The sequence below is a fragment of the Erinaceus europaeus genome, chromosome 10 (genome assembly GCF_950295315.1).
Source record: "Erinaceus europaeus chromosome 10, mEriEur2.1, whole genome shotgun sequence".
Lineage (NCBI taxonomy): Eukaryota > Metazoa > Chordata > Mammalia > Eulipotyphla > Erinaceidae > Erinaceus > Erinaceus europaeus.
In genome coordinates this window covers 124,542,793-124,568,388 of record NC_080171.1, presented here as the reverse complement: position 1 = coordinate 124,568,388, position 25,596 = coordinate 124,542,793, and the positions used below count along the sequence as shown (strand labels likewise).

The following is a 25,596-nucleotide window of genomic DNA, read 5'->3' as shown; positions in this document are numbered from 1 at the left end:
GAATATTTAGGACTTTTTTAAATCTTTCAATTTTCAGGAATATGGGAAATTTTTTGATTTACTTGTTTTGCACTTAACACTTAAAACAAGTATGATCATACATTCAAACCTGTTCCTTTAAAAACTTCATCTATAGGTAGCATTTTTATAACTTAAGTATTACAGCTATTATATACCTCCAAGAAAATGCTCCAATCATTCCTGGCAGGGAAATTTGAAACCTTTGATAATCCTATGGCAACAGTGAAGCTAAGACTTTTATTTTGATGACCATATGACTGGGACTTTTTTCTCGATGTCGGATAGCTCGGATCACATCTTTACAAGAGGAGGTGAAGCATCTCAAACATGGTCTTGAGAGAGTGGAAGGAGAAAGAAAAGCGGCTCAAGATATGCTTAATCATTCAGAAAAGGTAAGTGAGCTAGCATGTAAATAGCATTTACTGGTCGTGAAATAATGCGGTTTTATAAAGGACAGTAATTTGTTAACTTTGTGGTTGGTTGGTTACTCTGTAGATATGTTTTTCTATTTTATTTTATTAGTTTTTAAAGTTTTATATTTGTTTATTTATTCCCTTTTGTTGCCCTTGTTTGTTTTTTATTGTTGTTGTAGTTACTGTTGTTATTGATATCGTTGACATCAACAACAATAATAACCACAACAAGGCTACAACAACAAGGGCAACAAAGGTGGGGGATGGCCTCCAGAAGCAGTGGATTCGTGGTGCAGGCACTGAGCCCCAGCAATAACCCTGGAGGCAAAAAGAAAAACATAGATAGATAGAAAATTTTTTAAGTGGTTATAGTGGCCAAGGAAGTGGCTCAGCATACTAGAGCTATGTGCCTGAGGCCCCAGTTATCCCAGATCTAATCCAGGTACCACAGTATGTCAGAGCCAAGCAGTGTGCTGGCCTGTTTCTCTCTCTACCTCTTATAATCTCTAATGGAAATAAGTAGTCTTCAAAGACAGTACCTTTTTAAACAGAGCAAGATGGTTTGTAGCAAGAGTTCAAGTTAGTGGAAGATTTCTCCTGTTCATTTCAGATTCTAGCAGTGAGCCTTCTTTGGCTGGCAGCCCACTACAACTCTGTCCTGCCACCAGCAGTAGCTAATAATTCAAGTGGAAGACGCAAGTGGTATAAAGAGCTGATGTTTTGATTCTGATTATATGTGGTTATTGAGATTTTTCTTGTTCTTTTTTGCCTCCAGGGTTATTGCTGGGCTCGGTGCCTGCGCACAAATCCACTGCTCCTGGAGACTTTTTTTTGTTCTAAAGATTTTTTTAAAATATATTTATTTATTCCCTTTTGTTGCCCTTGTTGTTTTATTGTTGTAGTTATGATTGCTGTTTTTATTGATTTCGTTGTTGTTGGATAGGACAGAGAGAAATGGAGAAGGGGAGAGAAAGACAGACACCTGCAGACCTGCTTCACAGCCGGTGAAGCGACTCTCCTGCAAGGTGGGGAGCTAGGGGCTTGAACTGGGATCCTCACGCCGGCCCTTGTACTTTGCGCCATGTGCGCTTAACCCACTGTGCTACTGCCTTACCCCTGGTTATTGAGATTTTAAGTGAGGCATTGACTGTATCTAATAAAGTATGTTTTGCATGTGGGGGAGTTAGCATAGTGGTTATACAGAAAGACTCTTGTCTCGGGCTCCAGAAGGCACAGGATCAATCCCTTGCACCACTTTTTTAAGTCAGCTCAGCAGTACTTCGGTTTAAAAAAAAAAATTGGCAGTCGGGCAGTAGCACAGTGGGTTAAGCGCACGTGGTGCAAAGCTCAAGGACCAGTGTAAGGATCCTGGTTCTAGCCCTCAGCTCCCCACTTGCAGGGGGGTTGCTTCACAAGTGGTAAAGCAGATCTACCGGGTGTCTCTCTCCCCCCCTCTCCATCTCCCCTCCTCTCCATTTCTCTCTGTCCTATCCAACAACAATAACTACAACAGTAAAACAAGAAGGGCAACAAAAGGGAATAAATAAATATTTAAAAAAATATATGGGGGGGTTGGGCAGTAGTACAGTGGGTTAAGCGTATATGGTGCAAAGTGCAAAAACCGGAGTAAGGATCCCGGTTCGAGCCCCCAGCTCCCTCCTTGAGCAGAGCAACAAGGGCAACAAAAATGGGGAAAGAATGGCCTCCAGGAGCATTGGATTCGCAGTGCTGGCACCATGCCCCAGCAATAACCCTGAAGGCAAAAAAAAAACAAAAACATATATATATATATATATATATATATTCTGAATCAAACTAGTTAACTAAACATAACAGATTTCAAGCCAGTGTAATTACTATGCTGGCTCTTGAGGGATATAAATAATATAATATTCAGTGTGTGTCTTTTACACCGTGTATTACATTATTCTCACTGTCATTTTACAGGAAAAGAATAATTTAGAGATAGATTTAAATTACAAGCTTAAGTCATTACAACAAAGGTTAGAACAAGAGGTAAATGAACATAAAGTAACCAAAGCTCGTTTAACCGACAAGCATCAGTCTATTGAAGAGGCAAAGTCTGTGGCAATGTGTGGTAAGTGTCAGTTTTTACTATTTTCTCCCCAATTAGTTTTTTAAAACATAGTTTTTTTTATGTTTATTAAAATTTCATTATGTAATGTTAAACTTTTTTTTTTTTTTTATAAAAAGGAAACACTGATAAAACCATAGGATAAGAGGGGTACAACTCCACACAATTCCCACCACCAGATCTTCATATCCCACCCCCTCCCCTGATAGCTTTCTTATTCTCTATCCCTCTGGGAGCATGGACCCAGGGTCATTGTGGGATGCAGAAGGCGGAAGGTCTGGCTTCTGTCATTGCTTCCCCGCTGAACATGGGCGTTGACTGGTCGGTCCATACTCCCAGTCTGCCTCTCTCTTTCCCTAGTTGAGGGGGAGGGGGGCGGGCTCTGGGGAAGCGGAGCACAGGACACATTGGTGGGGTTGTCTGTCCAGGGAAGCCTGAACCACCAGGTTCCAGATGCTAGCATGATGCCAACCAGACTTCCCTGGTGTTCACTATAAAGGTCATTAGAGCTATTTTCTCTGCAAGTTTTCAGCCCTTTCTTTTGTTTTCTGTTCAGTAACTCTGGAACTCATTGTTAGTTCATCTGCTTTCTTGCTTGATATCTTAATTTTCTCCTTTTTATTTTGTATTCTTTGCATTTATTTTATTTTATGTTGCCACCAGGGTTATTGCTGGGTCTCAGTGCTGGCACTATGAATCCAGTGCTCCCAGTGGCCATTTCTTCTTCTTTATTACTATTTTTTTTTTCCTCCTTCCTCTTTTTATTTGACAGGACAGAGAAATTGAAAGGAGAGGAGAGGCATAGGAAGATAGACATAGAGACACTTGCAGACCTTCTTCATCATGTATGGAGCAACCCCCCCCATCCAGGTGGGGAGAGGGGGCTCAACCCAGGTCCTTGCACTTGGTAATAAGTGTGTCACCACGTGGACCAGATAAATATTTTCCACTGTGTTCTCTGTCTAAACCCCCTCTTCTCAGCCCATTGTTCTCTCTCCAGCCTTAATTGAGCTGCCAGTTTTTACATATGTCACTGATAAGTTACTTCTCTCATACTTTTATTTCTAATCTCAAACTTCCTTGCTATCCGCAATTCTACTTTTAGATGGACTGTTCTCATTTTTCAAAAAGGTCTTATCCTTTCAACGTCTAGTTCTCTTAGCCAGCCCATACAGCTTTATTTTCTTCCTTCTCATATTAGAGGAGCATGATTCTTATAATCTTCTCTGTCACACTCACTCTTACCCCGTTTTCACTGTCCTGGTCAGTGGCTACCTGGTTTTTTCGAGTAGACTTAGAATGAGACAAATCTGGTTTTGCATCACAGTCACAACAGGACTATTACTTAAAAACTAGATGACAAGAGCCCAGACAGTGGCACACCCACCAGAGCACACAGCGTGATGTCATACCAGTCTGATTTTTCTTCAGGCAGAAAGACAAACTGTAAGGCCTGCTCCTTGCCCACCAGCGTGTGATTGACTGCTTGTAGAGCCACAGAAATTTTTATTTAATTTCTATATTTCAAAAAGCGAGCCTCACTGAGACCAAGGTTTTCTTAAAATAAGGGTTTTGATTTTTCAAGCTCCATCCAACACGGTGGGGTGAGGGATCTGAACCTGGTGCTTGATGGTGGAGAACGTAGGCTGGGGGTGTTTTGCAGAAAATTGGGAGACTTTATACATGTACTAACAACTCTAAATCATTAATCCCTCTAATGAAAATACAACAAAATAGGTAAGTGCCTGGCCGTGGTGCACCTGGCTGGTTAAGTATTCACGTTATAGTGTGCAAGGACCCATATTCAAGACCCTGGCCCCTACCTGCAGGGCTGAAGCAGTGGTGAAGTGTAGCTGCAGGTGTCTTTCTGTCTGCTTCCCTCTCTACCCCTCTCCCTCTCAATTTCTCTCTGTCTCTATCCAACTCTACGTAATAAAATAGATGCTATAATGTGACAGAACACTGTTTATTTGACCTGTTTAAATTAAAATTTCCATTTTAACCTTTTAAGTTCATGAAAATTTTCTGGAACAATGTAAGGTATAGATTAATAGCTGTAGTATTACTTTTTGGCTTTCATCTAAAGTAACTCCATTTTTCCCCTTTCTTTTTCCCTCCTAGATATACTTTCACCTTTTGACACCAAAACAATACTGAATACTCTTTTTTATTGATGGCCAAAGACTGGATTTAGAAAGCCTTATTTTATTACTTTTTAATCTTATTATTTTACTTTATTACTTCTTATAACTTCTTACCTGGATGTCCAACTACAGAAATAATTGAAATAACATCAACACTTGCCATAATGAGTAACTCTGGTAGACTTCAAATATAAAAACAACAGGGGTGTCGGCACCAGTTTTTCTTAAATAGGCCATCCGTATACGTGAAAAAGGGTAAAGCCGTCTTTCTGGAAATGTACATTTGTCACTTTTTTCTTTTACAGAGATGGAGAAAAAACTGATGGAAGAGAGAGAAGCTCGAGAGAAGGCTGAAAATAGGGTCGTTCAAATTGAGAAGCAGTGTTCCATGCTAGATGTTGATCTAAAACAGTCTCAGCAAAAGCTTGAACATTTGACTGAAAATAAAGAGAGAATGGAGGAGGAAGTAAGAAAAATGAACTTACTTGGTCCATTTTTCTAAAAGAGAAACAGTTAATAAAAATAACTCAAGAAAATTATATGTATAATTCAAACAACATGGAGGAATTTTGAAAGAAATTACTACACACACACACACACACACACACACACACACACACACACACACACACACATAATATGGCTTGCTGGGGAAATCATGATGTAGTTTTGAAATGTATGTGTCCTGACCTTTCCAACTATCCAAGATTTGTGTTCATTCCTTTACGGTCACTACCATATTACTTGTTCTTGGGACTCCATCTTCAGATATATAGGATCTAAATCATTTTATACTGTGGCAGTATAATATATATAGAAGTGTCTTGTTAAAATAGGAGTTAAGGGAGTCGGACGGTAGCACAGCGGGTTAAGCGCAGGTGGCGCAAAGCACAGGACCGGTGTAAGGTTCCCAGTTCGAGTCCCTGGCTCCCCACCTGCAGGGACAGTGAAGCAGGTCTGCAGGTGTCTTTCTCTCCCCTTCTTTGTCTTTCCCTCCTCTCTCCATTTCTCTCTGTCCTATCTAACGACAATGACATCAATAATAACTGCAGCAATAGAACAACAAGGGCAACAAAAGGAAATAAATATTAACAAAAACAAAAGGGGAATTTAATTGAAGTCTTTGTTTTGGGAGATAGCTCCCTATCTGTCTGTCTATCTAGCGCATGTCTTCCTGTGAGTGAGTCTCTGGTTTGGGGCACTGGCACTGCATGGGAGCACTGTGGATTATTCCATGTGAGCCTCATCATCGGTGGCATGGCACTGTTGTTGTCGGACTCCTCTCTTTCTGTGTCTCTGTCTCTTCTAAGTGATATTGCATATGTACAAGACCTGAGTTCATTATCTGTAGCCACATTAAAAAAAGGGGGGTGTTGATGGGGCTGCTTTTTGAGTCACCCAGTTGCGTGCACGCATTACCTTGCACGGGGACCTTGGTCCCCACCTATGGGGCGGGGAGGGGGGAGAAAATGACCGCTGAGAATAATGGAACCAAACAGAAAAGAAAAAAAAACTGACTGACTTGGATTGATAGAAAGTATGGATACGCATTTTGTTCTTGTGATTATTATATTCACTTAAGAAATCACAAGACTGCAAGTGTCTAGTCCACATATGTAAGTTAGGAAAGGGAGAGTGACAAGGCCAGCACAATCACCACCGGCTTTGCAAAGGATGTGGGTAGTTGCCTGTGTTTTAAAGATCAGTTAGACCTGGAACATAAGTAGTTTGAGGAACCTGAGTTTGGTAGAGGGGCATTGTTAGTGAAGATTACATAAATAAAGTATTTACTGAGTGCTTAGGAATGCGGATTAGTGAAAAACAGACTTGATCTGACCAGAGCAGAGATGAATATCATAGGAAAAGGGTCCGCAGAACAGCACACTAGGGTAGTGCGCTCGCTGCCTTCCACATGTGGCTCAGGCTTAAACACCCACCCCACTGTTCCAGTCTCTTCCATTCTGCTTGTCTTTAGCCTCTGAAGACATAGTCCCAGAATGGTAAAGGCTCACAATGGCAAGGGTTCTAAGTATTTAAAGTCTTGTTTTAAACAAATTGGAGGCTTTATGTAAAAATTCTCATAGGAAAATTAATCTCATGTCACTGTTTAGAATTGACAAGAAAGATTAGAGCGACTACTAGCGTGTGGGGAGAAGTTACATGAAAGTTTAACGATAACATCTTCTATTTTCTTTTTACTTAGCACTGTGTTAGAGTTAGGGTACGGTACAAAATAGATTTTTATGAAACTTGAAGATTACAGGGAAAGACAATATTAAGATAGTATAGGATTTCAGGCATAGCATTTTTAAAGAGGAAATTACCAAATGCTAAAGGAGTGCTACAGCAAATAAAACCTGAAGGTTAAGACATGCCTCACTGTATGTGGAGGACTGTAGACTAGAACACAAACATTCAGCATCAACAGGTACACTGACACACCTCCTAGAAATGTCCTCCACCTAAGTGGATTTGTAATCAGTCACTATTCTGGAGTTTCCCTTCATTCTGGGATGGGGAGAAATCGGATTCCTCCTCCCAGAGCTCACATTTAAAATTATGGAACTAATTTGAGTTTATGTTAAGCTCTGCACTAATAAATGCCTAGCACAATGGAAACTCTTTAGAATAATATTATTCTCTATTTATATAAGGAGATGTAATATGCTTGAGGTTTGAGAAATGCTCTTTCAAATGATGTCTAATTATTAAATACATTTCCTCCAAATATTTTTTCTCATTAACAGGTTAAGACTCTAAGTCTGCAACTAGAGCAGGAATCCAATAAGCGACTGTTATTACAAAATGAATTGAAGACACAGGCATTTGAGGCAGATAACTTAAAAGGTCTAGAAAAGCAGATGAAACAAGAAATAAATACTTTACTGGAAGCAAAGAGATTACTAGAATTTGAGTTAGCTCAACTTACAAAGTAAGTCTCAAGAATAACTATTTCTTTTTTGTGTTAAGCATTTGCTTGTGTGTTTGTTTTGTGTGTTTAGATTATGTACTGAGAGTTTGTGAAAGGAAGTCTTTAGAAACAAATAATTTGAAAATGTATTTGTGAAAAAGAAAAGGTTCACATAGGTGTTGTTACATAGGTGGAAAAACAGGCTTGCTAAATAAAAAGTTCAGATTGGGGGCTGGACAGTAGCACACCGGGTTAAACACACATGGCATGAAGCACAAGGACCCATATAAGGATCTGGGTTCAAGTCCCCAGCTCCCCACCTTCAGGGGTGGGGGGGGTCACTTCATAAGTGGTGAAGCAGGTCTGCGGGTATCTTGTCTTTCTCTCCCCCTCTGTCTTCCCCTCCTCTCTCCATTTCTGTCCTGTGCAACAGCAATAACAACAACAGTAACAAGGGCAACGAAGTGGGGGAAAATAGTTCAGATAGTTTAAGGGAGGAGAAAAGGACTAAAGTCTGATTTTACATTTAGCCTTTTATGGTAGAAACCCACACTTTCATTATATGGTTTCTGTATCTGCTGAAGTCATCCTATTTCTTCACACTAGAATTTCAAAAATAAGAACTAGCAGTGGCTAGAAAGGTGACAGTGGTAGAACACAGGACTTTATTTATTTTATTTCTTTATTGGGGGATTAGTTGTTTACAGTCAACAGTAAAATACAACAGTTTGTACATTTCCCAGTGAGCAGAGGACTTGCAAGTGTAGGCCCAAATATCTGAGTTTAGTTCCTGGCATCATCTCTCATTAATAAATCTTTATATATATTTCTGCATTCCTTTATTGAGGGTAGCAGGTAAAGAGAATCAGATTGGGGTCTGAGTGGTGGCGCAGCGGATTAAGCACACATGGCACGAAGTACAAGGACCTGCTCAAGGATCCTGGTTCGAGCACCTAGCACCCCACCTTCAAGGGAGTCACTTCACAGGCGGTGAAGCAAGTCTGCAGGTGTTTTTCTTTCCCCCTCTCTGTCTTCTCCCCTCTCGATTTCTCTCTGTCCTATCCAACAACAGCAAAGGCAACAAGGGCAAGGAAATGGGAAAAATTGGCCTCCAGGAACAGTGGATTCATAGTGCAGGTACCAATCCCCAGCGGTAATCCTGGGGGCAAAAAAAAGAATCAAGATTATCATTCTGTCAAATGTGATGACTAGGCTTGAATTTGGGACCGTATGCTTGAGAGCCCAGTGCCCTATCCATTGAACAAACCTCCTAGACCAGAAACAAGTATCCAACCCCCCCCCCCCCCTTTAAAAAAAGAGAGAGAGAGAGAGAGGTAAGCTTGAGACTAGAATTTAAACATGGTCATCCTGTACTTGTATTATTCTGTTCTTTTGGTTCATCTCAGAATGCAAAATCTTTCTTTTTCTTCTATTCTGATATGTGCCTACTTGAAATAGAGGCAAAACCAATGTGAAAGTGCTTTTAGAATTTGTGTAAGGATATGCTCAAAAAAACTTAATATCAAGAGATGGGTGGTACTGCACCTATCTGAGTGTGCATGTCACCAAGCACAAGACCTGGGTTCAAACCCCTGTTCCCCACCTGCAGAGGTGAAGTTTCACAAGTGGTGAGACAGGAATGCAGGTGTCTCCTTATCTCTCCCTATCTTCCCTCCCCTCTCAATTTCTCTCTCTCCTGTCAAAGAAGGGAATGGGAGTGGGTCACCAGGAGCAGTGGTACATTAGTTGTGCAGGTACCAAGCCCCAGCCACAGTGCTGGTGGCAGTAAAAAAGAAAAAGCTTTGCGTCGCAGACGCCAGGTCTTGTGCTTTTTGTTTGTCCTAAATTTATTTTATAATATTTTCATTTACTAACTTCATTTGCGACACTGTGATTTTTTTTTTTTTTGGTAAAATTGTCAGTTTGATTTTCTTGGATTTATACTAGTGAAATTCTTTTTTTTCCCTTTGGGGCCACTATCAATTAACTAGTTGATTAGTTTTTAATTTAATTTAAAATTTTTCTTAGTGATTTAATATGATTTATGAAGTTGTAAGATAACAAGGGTGTAACTCCATATGGTTCCCACCACAAAGACCTGAGTCCTGTCCCATCCATTGGAAACTGCAGTATTTCTCCCTAGCTCACAGATATGGGCTGTATCTGTCTCTGTGTACACACACATAATTTCTCCCCATTTTGTTCAGTGATCCTGGTTTACTCCCTTTCTTTTTTTTCTTTTTCTTTTTCTTTTCTTTATTTATTCCCTTTCTTTTTGCCCTTGTTGTTTTATTGTTGTAGTTGTTATTGTTGTTGTCATTGTTGGATAGGACAGAGAGAAATGGAGAGAGGAGGGGAAGACAGAGAGGGGGAGAGAAAGACAGACACCTGCAGACCTGCTTCACCGCCTGTGAAGCGACTCCCCTGCAGGTGGGGAGCCGGGGTTCGAACCGGGATCCTTATGCCAGTCCTTGCGCTTTGCGCCATCTGCGCTTAACCCGCTGCGCTACAGCCCGACTCCTGGTTTACTCCCTTTCTAAGTCACCCCTACACTTACTACTTTCAGGTGTCCTTCCATTTTTCTTCTTCTCTCTCAGATAAGAGAAATGTTGCCTGGCTTCCTCTGGTATTTTCCAGATGCAAGTCCCTTTCATTGATGATATTAAAACAAGATTCCTGGGGACAAATGCTTCGGGTCCTGGTGGAATGAGGGTTCAGAGCTCTCTGGTTTACTGCCCCTATCACTTAACCCTCTGGGAGTGTGAACCAAAATTCTTTATGGGGTGCAGAAGGTGGGAGAAGTTATTTTCATTGCAACTTTAGGAACGGTGTAAAGCCTAGTATGAGCAGTTGCACTTACTTACTGTTCTCTCTCTCTTCCTGAAGACAATATAGAGGAAATGAAGGACAGATGAGGGAGCTGCAGGATCAGCTTGAAGCGGAGCAATATTTCTCGGTGAGAATAATTCTCAACATACATATTGCTTCAGAATCTGGTATAAAATGATGTACATCGTTCAGACTTGAGTTTGAGCATTTAGCCACCAAAGAGGAAGCTTCATGAGAGCAAGAGTGGTAATAATGATGAGAGAGCCTTCTCTCTGTGTTTCTCCTTATCTCCTCATACTTCTTGAAATAAAAAAAAAACATTAAAAAGTCTTTTAGGAGATGTGGAATCATACAGGTAAGAAAACCCTCATAGTAGGGGAAGGGGGGAAGAAAGTCATATATTTCACTATATCAGTAGACACTTAAAAGGCATTCAGTCAGATTCAACACCCATTTATGGTCAGCCACCTCAGTATAATAAAGGTCTTGTATGAAGAATACACAGCTAGCTTTGTGCTCACTTGTGAGAAGCTGAAAGCTTTCCCCTAAGATCTAGAATAAGACACATTTTTTTTTATGCTCACTGCCCCTATTGAGCATAGCCCTGGGACCACTCACCAGAGCAGGGAAGTAAGAAAAGGCTATTGCAGGGATCCAGATTTAGATTTATCATCTCATTCCTTTTCACTGAGGAGCAGTATGTATAGATCATGATTTCTAAAGTTTATTTGCAATAGATACCTTGGTAGTTTCCAGATACCATGAATAAAGCAACAGTGAAAATTCATCTATAAAGGGTGAAGGAAATAGCATAATGGTTATGCAGAAATACTGTCAATGTGTGAGGCTCCAAAGCCCCAGTTTCAAGCCCCCTGCACCACCTTAAGCCAGAACTATTAAGTGCTGAGAAAAAGAGGAAAATTCTAAGACTGTGTGATTCAGCAGATAAACTGCCTGCAAAGGTGTTAAGAGGGAGGTGGTGCTGGGGAACAAACTTGTAGCTTGAGGTTTGCAAAACATGTACTTGATGTTGGTTGTGTTAATTGTTTAATTTTATATGAATCTTTAAAACTTTTTTTTGTAACTTACTATACACACTTAATTCCTATCACTTGTTTTACAGACACTTTATAAAACCCAGGTAAAGGAACTTAAGGAAGAAATTGAAGAAAAAAACAGGGAAAATATTAAGAAAATACAAGAACTACAAAATGAGAAGTATGTCTGTTCAGCACTAGAATAAGAATCAGTTCTATAACAAAGTATTATTAAAGATAAGAGGGGGTGCAGGGGAGCTGGGCAGTAGCGCAGTGGGTTAAGTGCACATGGCGCAAAGCACAAGGGCCGGCAGGCAAGGATCCCGATTCGAGTCCCCGGCTCCCCACCTGCAGAAGGATTGCCTCACAAGCAGTGAAGCAGGTCTGCAGGTGTCTGTCTTTTTCTCTCCCTCTCTGTCTTCCCCTCCTCTCTCCATTTCTCTCCGTCCTGTCCAACAACAATAACAACGGCAACTATGGGGAAAAGAAAATATCCTCCAGTAGCAGGGGATTCCTAGTGCAGGCACCAAGCCCCAGCAATAACCCTGGAGGTAAACAAGTAGGTTTGTCATTCTGATGAGAATGGTAGAGCAAAGAAAAAACTTGTAATTATACAGAGATTTACCTAATTGTGACAATAAATTATTCTTCACCCTTCTTAATCCTCAAACATCTACCTATTTAAATAGTTTATTTTGTATTCGTCCTCATGTTAGATAAAGGGGTTTTTGTTGTTGTTTCTTTTAGCCAGATCACTGCCCTGCTCTGGCTTATGGTGGTGTGGGGATTGAGCCTGGGACCTTGGAGGCACAGGCAAGAGTGTCTGTCTGCATAACCATTATGCTGTCTCCCCCACCCCAAGGTATTTAGACTTGCCTTTTAGTTTTATTATGCCGGTTAGTTATTACATGTGCGACCTTAGAGGGCATAGACCTTACAAACTTTTTTCCTCTTTTTTTTTTTTTTTTAATCGGTGGGTGGTAAATGGTTCACAGTAAATATAGTTGTTGGTTCATGTGTAAAAATTTTTTCAGTTTTCTGCAAAACACTCTCATCCCATCTTAGGTCCTCCTCCACCATCTTGAACCAGTATCTAAAAGCTTCCCCTCCCCTCAGAGTGCTTTGCTTTGGTGCAACACACCAAACTCAGTTCTGTTTTGTGTTTCCCTTTCTGTTCTTATTTCTCAACTTCTATGAGTGAGACCGCCCGTATTCATTCCGTCAAATGTCATCTTAGCAAAGAGACCTCCTTTATCACTCTATACAAGAAAATAACCATATTCATAGCCTCTTCTGCCTTTTCTCTTTGTGATATACTGTGTAAAGTCTGTTAAAACTGTCTCTGTATATGTTTCCTGAGGACTGGAATCATGTTACTATTCTAAGCTGTAATTCTTAAAATATTGCTAGTAAATATTTGTAGACCAAACAACTGAACTTCTTTTTTCTTTTTCTTTTTTCTTTTTCACCAGAGCAGTGCTCAGCTCTGGCTAATGGTACAGAGGATTAAACCTAGGACTTTGGAACTTCTGGCATGAGAGTCAGTCCCTTTGCAGAACCATTATGCTGTCTACCCCTGCCCTTTTTTTTTTTTTTTTTTTTTTTTTTTTGGTATTTACTGTATGACTCCCTCTTTGGGCTTGAGACAGGTTTTTTTTTTTTTTTTTTTTCCTTCTTCTTCTTCTTCCTCTTCTCCCTCCAGGGTTATTGCTGGGGCTTGGTGCCTGCACTATGAATCCACTGCTCCTAGAGGCCATTTTTCCCTTTTTGTTACTTATTGTTATTACTATTATTGTTGTTGCTGCTGTCATTGTTATTGGATAGGACAGAGAGAAATGGAGAGAGGAGGGGAAGTCAGAGGGTGGTAGAGAAAAATAGACACCTGCAGACCTGCTTCACAGCTCCTGAAGCAAACCCCCTGCAGATGAGGAGCCGGGGGCTTGAACCAGGATGGGATCCTTATGCTGGTCCTTGCACTTTGCACCACATGCACTTAACCCTTTGTGTTACCGCCCAACCCCGAGACAGATACTTTTTTTTGGTACTATTTCCTTACTGGAAACTCAGTGTGTAGGGATCTGAATCCCTGTGATGCAACAAGATGATAGTTTGGTGGAGACTGAAATGCACTGACATCTGTGTTGCGGAGGTGTGGAAACATACCCAGGTGGCACCAGTTCTTAAATCAATATTCCCTCCAAAGTGATGCTGAAGTTGGAAAAGAAACGCTGATGGGGCCCAGGAGACAACTCGTGTTAGAACCTGACGCTTACTTGGAGCAAGGCCTTGAATTTGAGCCACTCTAGCATACAGGGCACCGTGGGGCAGCAGGAGGCGAGCTCTGGGAGCAAGGAGGGAGCAATGCGGAGGCGGGTCCAGGAGGCCACTCGTGCTGCTGTGCATACCTGAAGTCCTGGACTCACTCCCGCTGCTACATTAACTCCAGCAACAGCAGCATGCCAGTTACTGTTTCATCCAGCAGTGATTTTACTGGCTACTTCCTACTTCCTGTATAGGAGCTGCAGTCATGGCCACTATCACTTACTGAAGAGCTTCGTCTTCTGCAAAAGTAGCCGAACTGCAGTGACTCAGTCTTGGTCGGAATGCCATTTCTGACCAAGCTTCACTCCTAAAGTAGTTCATTGTCATTTGCAGAGCCTTTATGATCTCATTGCATTTCAGAAGGGGAAGGGGAAGGGGTGTTGAACATAACGTAGGGCCTGCACATAGTCACCTGGATAGTGTACTGACTGTCATGCACATGTTGCAGCTTTGAACCTGACCCCCCCATATCACATGAGGGGGGAACTTTGCTGGAGGTATCTTTCCTTCTCACCTTGTCTCTCTAGCTCGCTTTTTTCTATCTGAAACAGTTGACCATTGTACTGACACTCCCATGATTTTTTAAAAATTAGTTTAACTTTTATTTTACAGATTTGATTAAATTCAAGGAGTAATAAGGAACAAAGTCCCTATCCAGTTAATGGTAAAATAGGGAGGCACGTCTAGATCTCACCTGATTTACAAGTCAATGATTTCATTCCAAGCCCACATTAAATTCCTTTTTCCTATCAGAAAGTCTGCTTGCCATTACTTTATTCCATTTTCTTAGCAAGAACAATAACAGATGACAGATCATTTTTATCTTTACTTTTATAACCTTTCAAAATATGAGAAATTAAGTTTATTACCTTTTTAATGTTCAGTGTTTAATTTTTTAAAGTTTTTTGTTTGTTTTTGATAGTGATAGAAATTGAGAGCAGAGGGAGAGGGACAAACACACCTACAGCCCTGCTTCACCACTTGTGAAGTTTCCTCCTGTGTGGGGACCAGGGAATTTAACCCAGGTCCTTGTGCACTGTGACACTGTCTGGCCCCAAGGTCATTGCTTTGTATTATTGTTGTTATTATTTATTTATTTGCTACCAGTTGCTGGAGATTGGTACCAGCACTACAAATCCACAGTTCCCAGGGGCCATTTTATTTATTTATTTATTTATTTATTTATTTATTTATTTAATAGGAGAAAGATAAATTGAGATGGGAGAGTAGAGAAATAGGGAAAGAGAAAGATAAGACACGTGCAGCCCTGCTTCAATGCTTATGAAGCATCCTCTCTCTGCAGTTGGGGAGTGAGGGCTAGAACCAAGGTTCTTGTGCACGGCCATCCAGGTGCACCATTGCCTTGCCGTTCATTCTTGTTCATTCTCCTGCTGCTGGAGCTTCAGTGTTCCAGGAATACTTGTGTAGAGAGAGAAAAAGGGGAAGACAGCACAGCACCAAAGCGTTCCCTGGGGCAGGACCTGGGTGGCACCTTGCAGCCCAGGCACCTTCCCAGGTGAGTTGTCTTGTAGGCCCATACTCATCATTCTTACAGAAAGTTTAAGTAAAAAGAAGGGTTTTTTTTTAATCATTTTAATGGAGTATGTTTAAATGTATGCTTAATTTGCACAACTGAGCTAGTTTTGTTTGTATTTATTTCTCCTGTAAATTTATTCCAGAGAAACTCTTGCTACTCAGTTGGATCTAGCAGAAACAAAAGCTGAGTCTGAGCAGTTGGCTCGAGGAATTCTGGAAGAACAGTACTTTGAATTGACTCAAGAAAGTAAGAAAGCTGCTTCAAGAAACAGACAAGAGATTTCAGATAAAGATCATACTGTTAGCCGGGTAAGTGTGGTAGACAGTAGTTATATGACTAAAGGTAAGTCTCTGACTAGATCACATCTTCAAGCAAAGAGTGTATGGCTTGTGTTTTTACATCAATTATTCTGAACTCACATAAGCAGTTTATGTAAACAGTATAATCCAGTGTGCTGGATTCCCATCCCACCCCATATCTATTGATACTTATATAACTGATTTTATGGACCAGAATTCTTAAAAATTCAATGAAACTGTCTAAAACTGAAAAAAGTCTTTGGATAATCAATAAATCTGTTATAGAAAAAACAACAGTATAAACAGCCTGTGCCAGGCTATAGTATCAGCCGATACTATAGCTTATATAGTATCATAGGGATAGAAAGAGGAATCAGATGTTCCTTCTTTTGAAGTGACCTTCAAATGCATTGATGTGAGCCATGGCACCTTGAGCGTGGTAACATGTGCTCTGCCAGGCACACCACCACCTGGCCCTGTCCTCACATTTGAGACCAGAAACTAGGCCATTTTACTTTTTCTTTCTTCCTCTTTTTTTTTTTTTTTTTATAAAATGGAAATATTGACAAGGCCATAGGATAAGAGGGGTACAATTCCCCATAATTCCCACCACCAGGACTCTGTATCCAATCCCCTCCCTTGAAAGCTTTCCTTTTCTTTATCCATTTGGGAGCATGGAACAACTAGGCCATTATCTATAGTTAGCAGTGTCTGACCTATTCGCATCTATGAAAACTTCAAAGTACTATTTTAAAAGTTAATACTCTAGGGGAGTCGGGCGGTAGCGCAGTGAGTGGTTAAGCACACGTGGCGCAAAGTGCAAGGACCAGTGGAAGGATCCCGGTTCGAGTCCCCAGCTCCCCACCTGCAGGGGTGTCACTTCACAGGCGGTGAAGCGGGTCTGCAAGTGTATCTTTCTCTCTCCCTCTCTGTCTTCCTCTCCTCTCTTCATTTCTCTCTGTCCTATCCAACAACGACGGCATCAATAACAACAATAAATCAACAAGGGCAACAAAAAGGGAAAATGAATAAATAAATATATATTTTTTTAAGTTAATGCTTTAGCCCAGCCTAGATCCTGTTGTTTAACCCTTTGTATGCTTTGTTTAGCTTGAAGAAACAAACAGCATGCTAACCAAAGATATTGAATTATTAAGAAAACAAAATGAAGAGCTGAGTGAAAAAATGAGCACAGCAGAGGAAGGTATGCAGGCTTTTAAATTCATAATGTTAAATCACTATTGAAGTGAAAGCTTTAGTTTTTTAATACTATGCTGTTTTTAAAATACTTGTTTTCCTATATTTAGTAATTTCTGTATTTTTAAGATTATATTAGTAGAACTTAAATCTTCTCACCAAGACAGAAAAAAAAGCTAAGTATTTGAAATAATGATAATAATAATAATGTGTTCGTTAATTCAGTGGTGGGAGGGAAACTCTTTCACAATGTCTTTTATCAGATCCTCACATCATATACCTTCAGTATCTTACAGTTTGTTTCTGTCATTCTATCTTAGAAATGCTGAGAGATCTGATTTACTAAAGTTAGTGAAAGTCACATCAAATATATAAGCTTGAATAATCAAAGATATTGTTAATTTATGTTGACATTTTATATGATTTGCGAACAGAATATAAATTGAAGAAAGATGAAGAGATCAATAACCTTAAAGCTGCCTTTGAAAAGACTGTGAATACGGAACGAACCCTTAAGACACAGGTATGCATTTACTCAGTCTTTTTCAATATCATATATTTAAAAAGAAACATTTTATTTCTATACATTTTACTAAAACTGAGGCTATAGGTTCAAGTTTTTCACTGGAACAAATAATATAATAGTTTTTCCTCTGAATTCTATAAAGACCTATAATTGATAAAAGGAATTCTTTATATGTGTGTGTGTGTGTTACCTACTTTTTCTTTACTGGGGGGATTAATGGTTTACAGTTGACAGTAAAGTACAGTAGTTGGTACATATATGACATTTCTCAGTTTTCCACATAACATTTCCCCCCCCCACACACACACACACACACACACACTAGGTTCTCCTCTGCCATCATGTTCCCAGATCTGTCCCACCCAGAGTCCTTTACTGTGGTGCAATACATCAAACCCACTCCAAGTTCTGCTTTGTGTTTTCCCTTCTGTTCATCCTTCTCTTTGGGGCTTACTTCACTTCACATGATTCCTTTAAGCTCCATCTAAGACAAGGTTCGGAAGATGAATCAGTCATTCTTTTTTTTATTATTATTCTTAATTAATTTATTTTTAGATAGAGACAAAGATAAAGAGAGGCAGATAGTGAGAGAGACCACAGCACTGAAGCTACCTTTAATATGGCACAGGATAGGCAAAGCAGCACACTAACAAGTGAGCTATTTCCTTAACCCTTAAAATACACAGGCATAAAGAAAATCTACATAATAAAACAATTATTCAGATATGGAAGGGGAAAATGATTAGAAGAAAAAACGCAGTTTAGAAATTGAAGTATAACTTTTCACTCCTTTAAGCTTCTTTTTTTATTTTTTATTTATAAAATGGAAACACTAACAAGACTATAGGATAAGAGGGGTACAATTCCACACAGTTCCCACCACCAGAACTCCGTATCCCATCCCCTTCCCTGATAGCTTTCCTATTCTCTATCCCTCTGGGAGCATGGACCCAGGGTCATTGTGGGTTGCAGAAGGTGGAAGGTCTGGCTTCTGTCATTGCTTCCCCACTGAACATAGGCGTTGACAGGTGGATCCATACTCCCAGCCTGTCTCTTTCCTTAATGGGCTGGGGCTATGTGGAAGTGGGGCTCTAGGACACACTGGTGGGGTAATCTGCCCAGGGAAGTCAGGTTGGTATCATGGTAGCATCTGGTACCTGGTGGCTGAGGGGAAAAAAAAAAAAAAAAAGAGCTAACATACAAAGCCAAACAAATTGTTGACTAATTGTGAACCTAAAGACTGGGATGTTGCATATGAAAATTTGGGGTCTCCATTTTGGAAATAGCTAGTAGGTCTATTTTTATGTGTATTCCAAAGGGCCTATGACTTTACTAGTTTTTGCCTACGCCTGACATCTGATATGCAGGTAGACCCAAATTATTATCTGGGGAGATGATGTCATAGCTAGAAAAAGGACCAGAAAACTGGATTAGGGAAGAGAGTAGCTCCCAAATACAGGGAAAGCTGTAAACCCCATCGATTTGATCTTTCTTCTTAGTTGAATAGTGTTCCATTGTGGCCTGTGCAATGTTGAGGAATGAACTCGTCACCTCACACCAGAAAGTGGAGGCTTAGTAACATTATGCCATATCCTGGGCTTCGGGAAAAAAAAGAAGTGTGTGTGTTTGTGCCTGTATTTATAAACGTCCATTATAGTGGATATTTAAATTGGATTGCTGCAGTATAGATACTCATTATATTTCTTACATTTGAATAGGCTGTTAATAAATTGGCAGAAATAATGAATCGGAAAGACTTCAAACTTGATAGAAAGAAAACAAATACACAAGACCTGAGAAAGAAAGAAAAAGAAAACCGAAAGCTACAGTTGGAACTCAACCAAGAAAGAGAGAAGTTCAATCAGATGGTAGTGAAACACCAGAAGGAACTGAATGACATGCAAGCGGTAAGGTTTATACGTATGGACACCACCCCCTTTTTTAAGGAAAAAAAAACTAAAATCTTGTTTAAAGCAAGAAAAAAAGGACCGTATACCAAGCAAGGTATTACTGAAGGAGAAAACTTGGCTTTATTCAGCTACATCAAAATCTGTGGCAGAAATTCAGAGTAAATCTCTAATATATTTATAACTGTGTTACTTATTCCATTCTTAATTTCTTAATGTTAGATATTTTGGAAATTGACTTATTACAGTATCTCATTGTCTTTCAAAACTAGCAATTGGTAGAAGAATGCACACACAAAAATGAACTTCAGATGCAATTGGCTAGCAAAGAGAGTGACATTGAACAGCTGCGTGCGAAGCTTTTAGACCTTGCAGATTCTACAAGTGTTGCTAGTTTTCCAAGTGCTGATGAAACTGATGGAAACCTTCCAGGTAAGAATATATTTTTGTTATTTCCCTACAGCTTACTTACTGTTATAGAAATTTATGTGTTTCTTTCACTTGGTTAAAATCTGTTATTTGTCCCTGGGCCCTTAAGGAATTTTGTCTCTTAAGAGTTAAAATCAAGGATGTTTATACACTGAGTATACCGTATAGAGCAAAAGCAGTCAGAGGCGATCTTAGGCCGCTAGAATAAATCTCGGGCTCTTCACAAATAAAAACCTCAAGAGGTTTGTGAACCTCTCAGCAGTTACAGAAAATTGTGTATGTTTTCCTGAGTAGTGGGTTTCTGTTGTGCTTTGTAGCTTTGCTTTTTTTGTTTTTGTTTCATTTCCTTTTGTTTTTTAATTATTGGGGAATTAATTAATGTCTCTTTGTTTTAAAACTAAAAATTGTACTTCATCAGAAATACGTCAACACCACTAAGCAGAAACCTGTTCAGACATTCTCTTTATGTAAAAAGAGAGAGAGAGAGAGAAGGAAGAGAAGAGAAAGGAAAAGGAAGGAAGGAAGGAAGGAAGGAAGGAAGGAAGGAAGGAAGGAAGGAAGGAAGGAGCACATCGGAAGCAGAGGAATCATGCAGGTTCAGAGCCCCAGCAATAATCCTGGTAACCAAAAACAAAAACACTTGTAGGTGGTATGAATCCTTTATCAGAGGTTCATTTTTCACTTTAAAAATACCTCTACTGCACAAATAGCTTTTCAAAATTAGACGTAACTTATTATCAGTAACTTCTAGGGGTGTTTAACTACATTTTTTCAAATACTGATTTGAAACTGCAGTTAAGATTCCGTCCTGGTTTAAAAACAAGATAACTTAAGAGCTGGTTTTTTTTTTTTTTAAATCAAGAACTTCAGTGCAAAAATGCTAATAGTAGCATAGATAGGCTGGGATGCGTTTTTAAAAATGTGTATAGAACATGTAGTCCTGCAACTCTTGATAAAATAGACTACCTTTTCAAGAAATTCTCTTAAAAAAAATGCTAGTTTTCTCTGATTTATGAAACTGTAAGTACTCACAGTATAAAGTGTTGCTAGGCCTGGTAGTGGCTCACCTGACAGAGCACACACTTTACTCTGCATCTGGTTTGCCAAAGCAAACATTACCATCATCAGAAGTTCAATTTCACTTGCAGATTAACTGTATTGTATACTGATCTCTGTATAGCCTCTGTATCTCTAAATTGAATCAAGGAACTAGTGCTGATGTGGCAGTAATACTAAAAACCTTTTTCTAATCTAAAATTCTTCTATAAATATATTAAAAACTGGAACCGAGATGTTTTTGCTTTTCTACAGTACTTTATTGATAATAATCTAAAGAAAAGCCCTCAATGTTTCTTTTATTTGGGGAAAGCTGATTGTGTGTGTATATATGTGTGTGTGGTGTTTTATTTATTGTTGTTTATTTTTAATAAGAGAGAAGGATTACAAAAAGAGATAACAACTGTCGGGCGATAGTACAATGGGTTAAGCGCACGTGGCGAGAATTGCAAGGACCCGCATAAGGATCTCTCTGTCCCATTTAACAATGAGGACATCAATAACAACATCAGTAATAACTACAATAGAAAACAACAAGGACAACAAAAGGGAAAATAAATAAGTATTAAAAAATTAAAAATAAAAAGGAGAGAGAGAGAACAACCAAGAACACTGCTCAGCTTTGGGGACTTAGCCTGAGACCTTAGAGTTCCAAGGCTGAGAGTTATTTGCACAGCCATTATGCTGTTTCCCCCAGCCTGATTTCTTGGCTTTTAAAGATAGAATATCGTGGGGGCCGGGCAGTAGCACAGCAGGTTAGGCGCACATGGTGCAAAGCACAAGGACCAGCCTAAGGATCCTGGTTTGAGCCCCTGGCTCCCCACCTGCAGGTGGGGTTGCTTCACGAGGTGGGGTTGGGGGCTTGAACTCAGGCTCTCAGCTGCGGTGTTTACCGGATGCACCACATGCTATCCTCTGTGTATTTGTTTATTTTTTATTTGTTGGGTGGGGGGATTAATGTTTCACAGTTAACAGTAAAAATAACAAGGCCCAGAGGTAGCACAGTGGATAGGGCCTTGAATTCTCAAGCATGAGGTCCTGGTCTCTGTCCCTGGAATCACATGCACCAGAATGACGCTCTATGTGCTGCCCCCCCCCCCCCCATAACTATTTTTAAAAATAAAGAGTACAGAAAACGTTGGGAAGATGATCATTTTGAAATTAAGTTTCTCACTTATTCCACTTTAACACCTGTAAGATGAAAAAGAATATTAAGAGACAGGGGTAGGTAGCATAATGGTTATGCAAAGAGGCTCATGCCTGAGGTTCCAGAGTCCCAGGATCAATCCTCTGCACCACCACCATCCATAGCTGAGCAGTGCTCTGGTTAAAATAATGAGAATAAGTACATAAAAGGAAGTTAAGTCAAAGGTATTTCACTGCAAGGCTTATTACAAGGACAGAATAGCATTGTGTTCTAGGATCATAATGAGCTTGATACTAGAACTCGCCAGCCTTTGTTGTTACTGGTAGAGGGCCCTGGACCAAATTAGTTCACACCGCTAAATCTAAATCCCGTCATTCGTAAACAGAAGATAAGAGTAGAACCTACCCTGTGTCCCTGTGGACAGTATTCACGTGCTGAGTGGATTAAATGTCAGTTATGCCGGGCTGTGGGAGAAGTCGTGACACATTTTTGCACAGACAGAACAGGCCATTGCTTTCCCGCAGCCCACTGTAAGAGCTTGTAAAGCACTCGGCAGGTAGTAAGTAGCTCTTGAGTAACTGAACTGTTGTTACTGTTAGGGGAGCACGTCATGTAGGAAGGACAGTCTCTGTCCTCAAGAGTCAGGTACAGCCAAAGTTGCCTCCATCACATTATAGTGTTGTACGTTAAAGCTGTCTACTTTTCTGTGCTTATCTTTTCAAATATACTAAGAGACATAGAACACAGTCGAATGATCTTATCTATTAACTGATATAACCGTTTTAAATGGAATAACCTTTTCCCTCCAGGTATTTCTAATGTAAGCATTACTCTTTGTTTTTTGTGTCTTCCCCCTCCCCACCCCCCCAAGGTGATTGCTGGGGCATGGTGCCTACACTATGCATTACCTGCTCCTGGAGGCTATTTTCCCCCCTTTGTTGCCCTTGTTATTGTTGTTGTTATTGCTGTCGTTGTTGCATAGGACAGCGAGAAATGGAGAGAGGAAGGGAGACAGAGGGGGAGAGAAAGACAGACACCTGCAGACCTGCTTCCCCGCCTGGGAAGCGACTCCCCTGCAGGTGGGGAGCCGGGGGGCTCGAACCGGGATCCTCATGCCGGTCCTTGCGCTTTGCGTCATGTGCGCTTAACCCGCTGTGCCACCGCCCAGCCCCTGCATTGGTCCTTTTTTTAAAAAAAAGTAAGATAGGTTGAGAGAGGGACAGAGACAAACAGAGCATCAGCCTGGCACATGCGATGCCAGGAATCAAACTAGGGACTTGACGTTTCAGAGTTCAATACTTTATTCACTGAGTCACCTCCTGGGCCACTCCAAGCATTGATTCTGTTTGAACAAATGATTAGTATGAAAAGCTATGATAAGATATGCACAATCTGATTGAAGTATTAGCAGTTGAATGAAATTGTGTGACTTTTGTTTGCCACTTATTAATTTGTGATACCAAAAATGTTAAAAGACTTTAGTTTGATGAACTAGCACTTCTTTAGTTCAATAAGAATTGAAATTCAACTTACCCCTAGAATTAAGTCCTCCCCCTACCTAAATTTGTACTGTCCTTTTGATATTGTTCTGGGTGTTTTTACCAGAAAGCTTGTCAGAATATTGTACTGAGAAAAAAAAAAATTAAATGCCTATCTTTTATTGTTTATGTCTAGTTGGTTCTGCCTGCATTCCTTACTTATCTTCTGTCCTTACCTTCTGTGAGTAACCGGCCACTTCTCTTGTACGTGCTCCTTCTGTGAGTAACCGGCCACTTCTCTCCTTGTATGTGCTCTTTCTTGTGTACATCGTGGCTCTGACTTGTTCCACCTGCTGCAGAATTTTTTTTGCTAAGTTTTTTTTTCTATGAATCTTCAATTATATTTATAGTCCATCATATGCCATTTAGGCTGCAGTCCATTCCAGTCTTGCCTGGCACTTTAAGACATTATTGTTCATACTTTTTATAACTGAGTATTAAATGTTAATTTTGTGGAAAAGGGGGCTTGAGGTTTGTTTTTTTTTTTGCAATATTTGTATGGCCATCAAAGCTGATTTGTGTGACTGAAGCATGAAAGAGCAAATCACAGCCATCACTTAGCTGCGTTCCGATGCCTGTGGCTGCATGCTGCCAGACAACTTGTAATAGCTTTTCCTTTTCACGATTGAAGAATGAATACCATTATATTTTCCTCAGAGTCAAGAATTGAAGGTTGGCTTTCAGTACCAAACAGAGGAAATATCAAACGATATGGCTGGAAGAAACAGGTACTGTCTATATATATGTGTGTGTGTGTGTGATTTTTTTTTTTTTTTTTTTTTTGTCTCCAGGGTTATTGTTGGGGCTCAGTGCTGGCACTACAAACCTACTGTTCCTAATGGCCATCTCTTTGATTGTGTTGGATAGGACCGAGAAATTAGGTGGGGATGGAGGGGATAAAGAGAGGAGAGAGCATCAGAGACACTAGCAGCCCGGCTTCACTCGTGAAGTTTTCCCCCTGCAGGTGGGGAAGAGGTTGGAATCCGGATCCTGGTGCTGGTGCTGGTGCTGTGTGCTGTGTGCACTTAGCCAGCTGTGCCACTGCCCGGCCCCCACGTGAAAGTCGTATCAGCTACCCTGATGAGTGTTGGTGACCAGCACCAGTTGTGCTGGGCAGTTACGGCCGCGGTGACACTGGTGATGCAGCCCCGCCCTTTCTGTCGTTGCAGTATGTGGTGGTGAGCAGCAAGAAGATCCTCTTCTACAACGACGAGCAGGATAAGGAGCAGTCCAGTCCCTCTATGGTGCTGGACATCGAGTGAGTCGCCTTCTGTTCTCAATTAGTTGAGTGGTAGCTTGCCATGGTTGTTTTATACTTTAAATTGAACTCATATTTTCTTATCTAAGTAATGTCCACTGCTCACTGTCTGTTCACGATTTTAAATCTCAAGCAGAATGTGAAAGGCAAGGGCTTGCATACCTGGACTGTGTGTTCATGCAGATGATTCATTCCAAGATTTCACTGGTTTCAGGTTTAGAGCATTGGGGGGGGGAAAGTCGCTGCACAAGTGGTGAAGCAGGACTGCAGGTGTCTGTCTTTCTCTCCCCCTCTGTCTTCCCTTCCTCTCTCCATTTCTCTCTGTCCTGTCCAACAGTGACATCAGTAACCATGCCAACAATAACTACAACAATACGACAACCAGGACAACAAAAGGGAAAATAAATATTAAAAATAAAAAGAAGAAGGAGGAAGTATGTTGCTTTGCTTGTTTTGTTTGCTCTTAACCAAAGCCCTACTCAGCTCTGTCTTTTTTTTTTTATTTCTTTATTGGGGAATTAATGTTTTACATTCAACAGTAAATACAATAGTTTATACATGCATAACATTCCCCAGTTTCCCATTTAACAATACTCAGCTCTGTCTTCTGATGGTGCAGGGGATTGGATGCAGGAGCTCAGAGCCTCAGGCATCAGAGTTGTGCGTAAAGGTTATGCCTCTTCCCAGCTTTGTATGTTCATCTTTAATAATAGGTCAGAGACCTGCTTGTAATAAGTAGCTTTTTTCTTGTGTGTAATCTAAAACGAATGACTGCTGCCTATAGTAATACAGGTGCTGTTCACTGTATAAATGTGAGTGAGCGTTCTTTAAGGAAGAGTATAGTCATAATTAAAAGATTGGTGTCTCATATTGGTGCTTGTGCTTCATTCCATTAAGGGTATTATTAATATTTTCACAACTAAATGAAGT

At 40.3% G+C, this 25,596-nt stretch overlaps 1 protein-coding gene across 2 annotated transcripts in view; it reads left to right on the top strand.

The window, feature by feature from the left end:
• Nucleotides 1-25,596, top strand: part of ROCK1 (Rho associated coiled-coil containing protein kinase 1) — a 104,989-nt gene that overhangs the window by 69,604 nt on the left and 9,789 nt on the right. For both annotated transcript variants that reach the window (XM_060200766.1, XM_060200765.1), the window contains exons 17-29: nucleotides 307-413; nucleotides 2,382-2,532; nucleotides 4,979-5,139; nucleotides 7,421-7,605; nucleotides 10,471-10,540; nucleotides 11,537-11,631; nucleotides 15,452-15,617; nucleotides 16,719-16,812; nucleotides 17,240-17,328; nucleotides 19,050-19,238; nucleotides 19,511-19,670; nucleotides 24,066-24,136; nucleotides 24,578-24,666. In XM_060200766.1, the coding sequence (XP_060056749.1) occupies nucleotides 307-413; nucleotides 2,382-2,532; nucleotides 4,979-5,139; nucleotides 7,421-7,605; nucleotides 10,471-10,540; nucleotides 11,537-11,631; nucleotides 15,452-15,617; nucleotides 16,719-16,812; nucleotides 17,240-17,328; nucleotides 19,050-19,238; nucleotides 19,511-19,670; nucleotides 24,066-24,136; nucleotides 24,578-24,666 (1,627 nt within the window). The remainder of the gene's footprint in view (nucleotides 1-306; nucleotides 414-2,381; nucleotides 2,533-4,978; nucleotides 5,140-7,420; nucleotides 7,606-10,470; nucleotides 10,541-11,536; nucleotides 11,632-15,451; nucleotides 15,618-16,718; nucleotides 16,813-17,239; nucleotides 17,329-19,049; nucleotides 19,239-19,510; nucleotides 19,671-24,065; nucleotides 24,137-24,577; nucleotides 24,667-25,596) is intronic.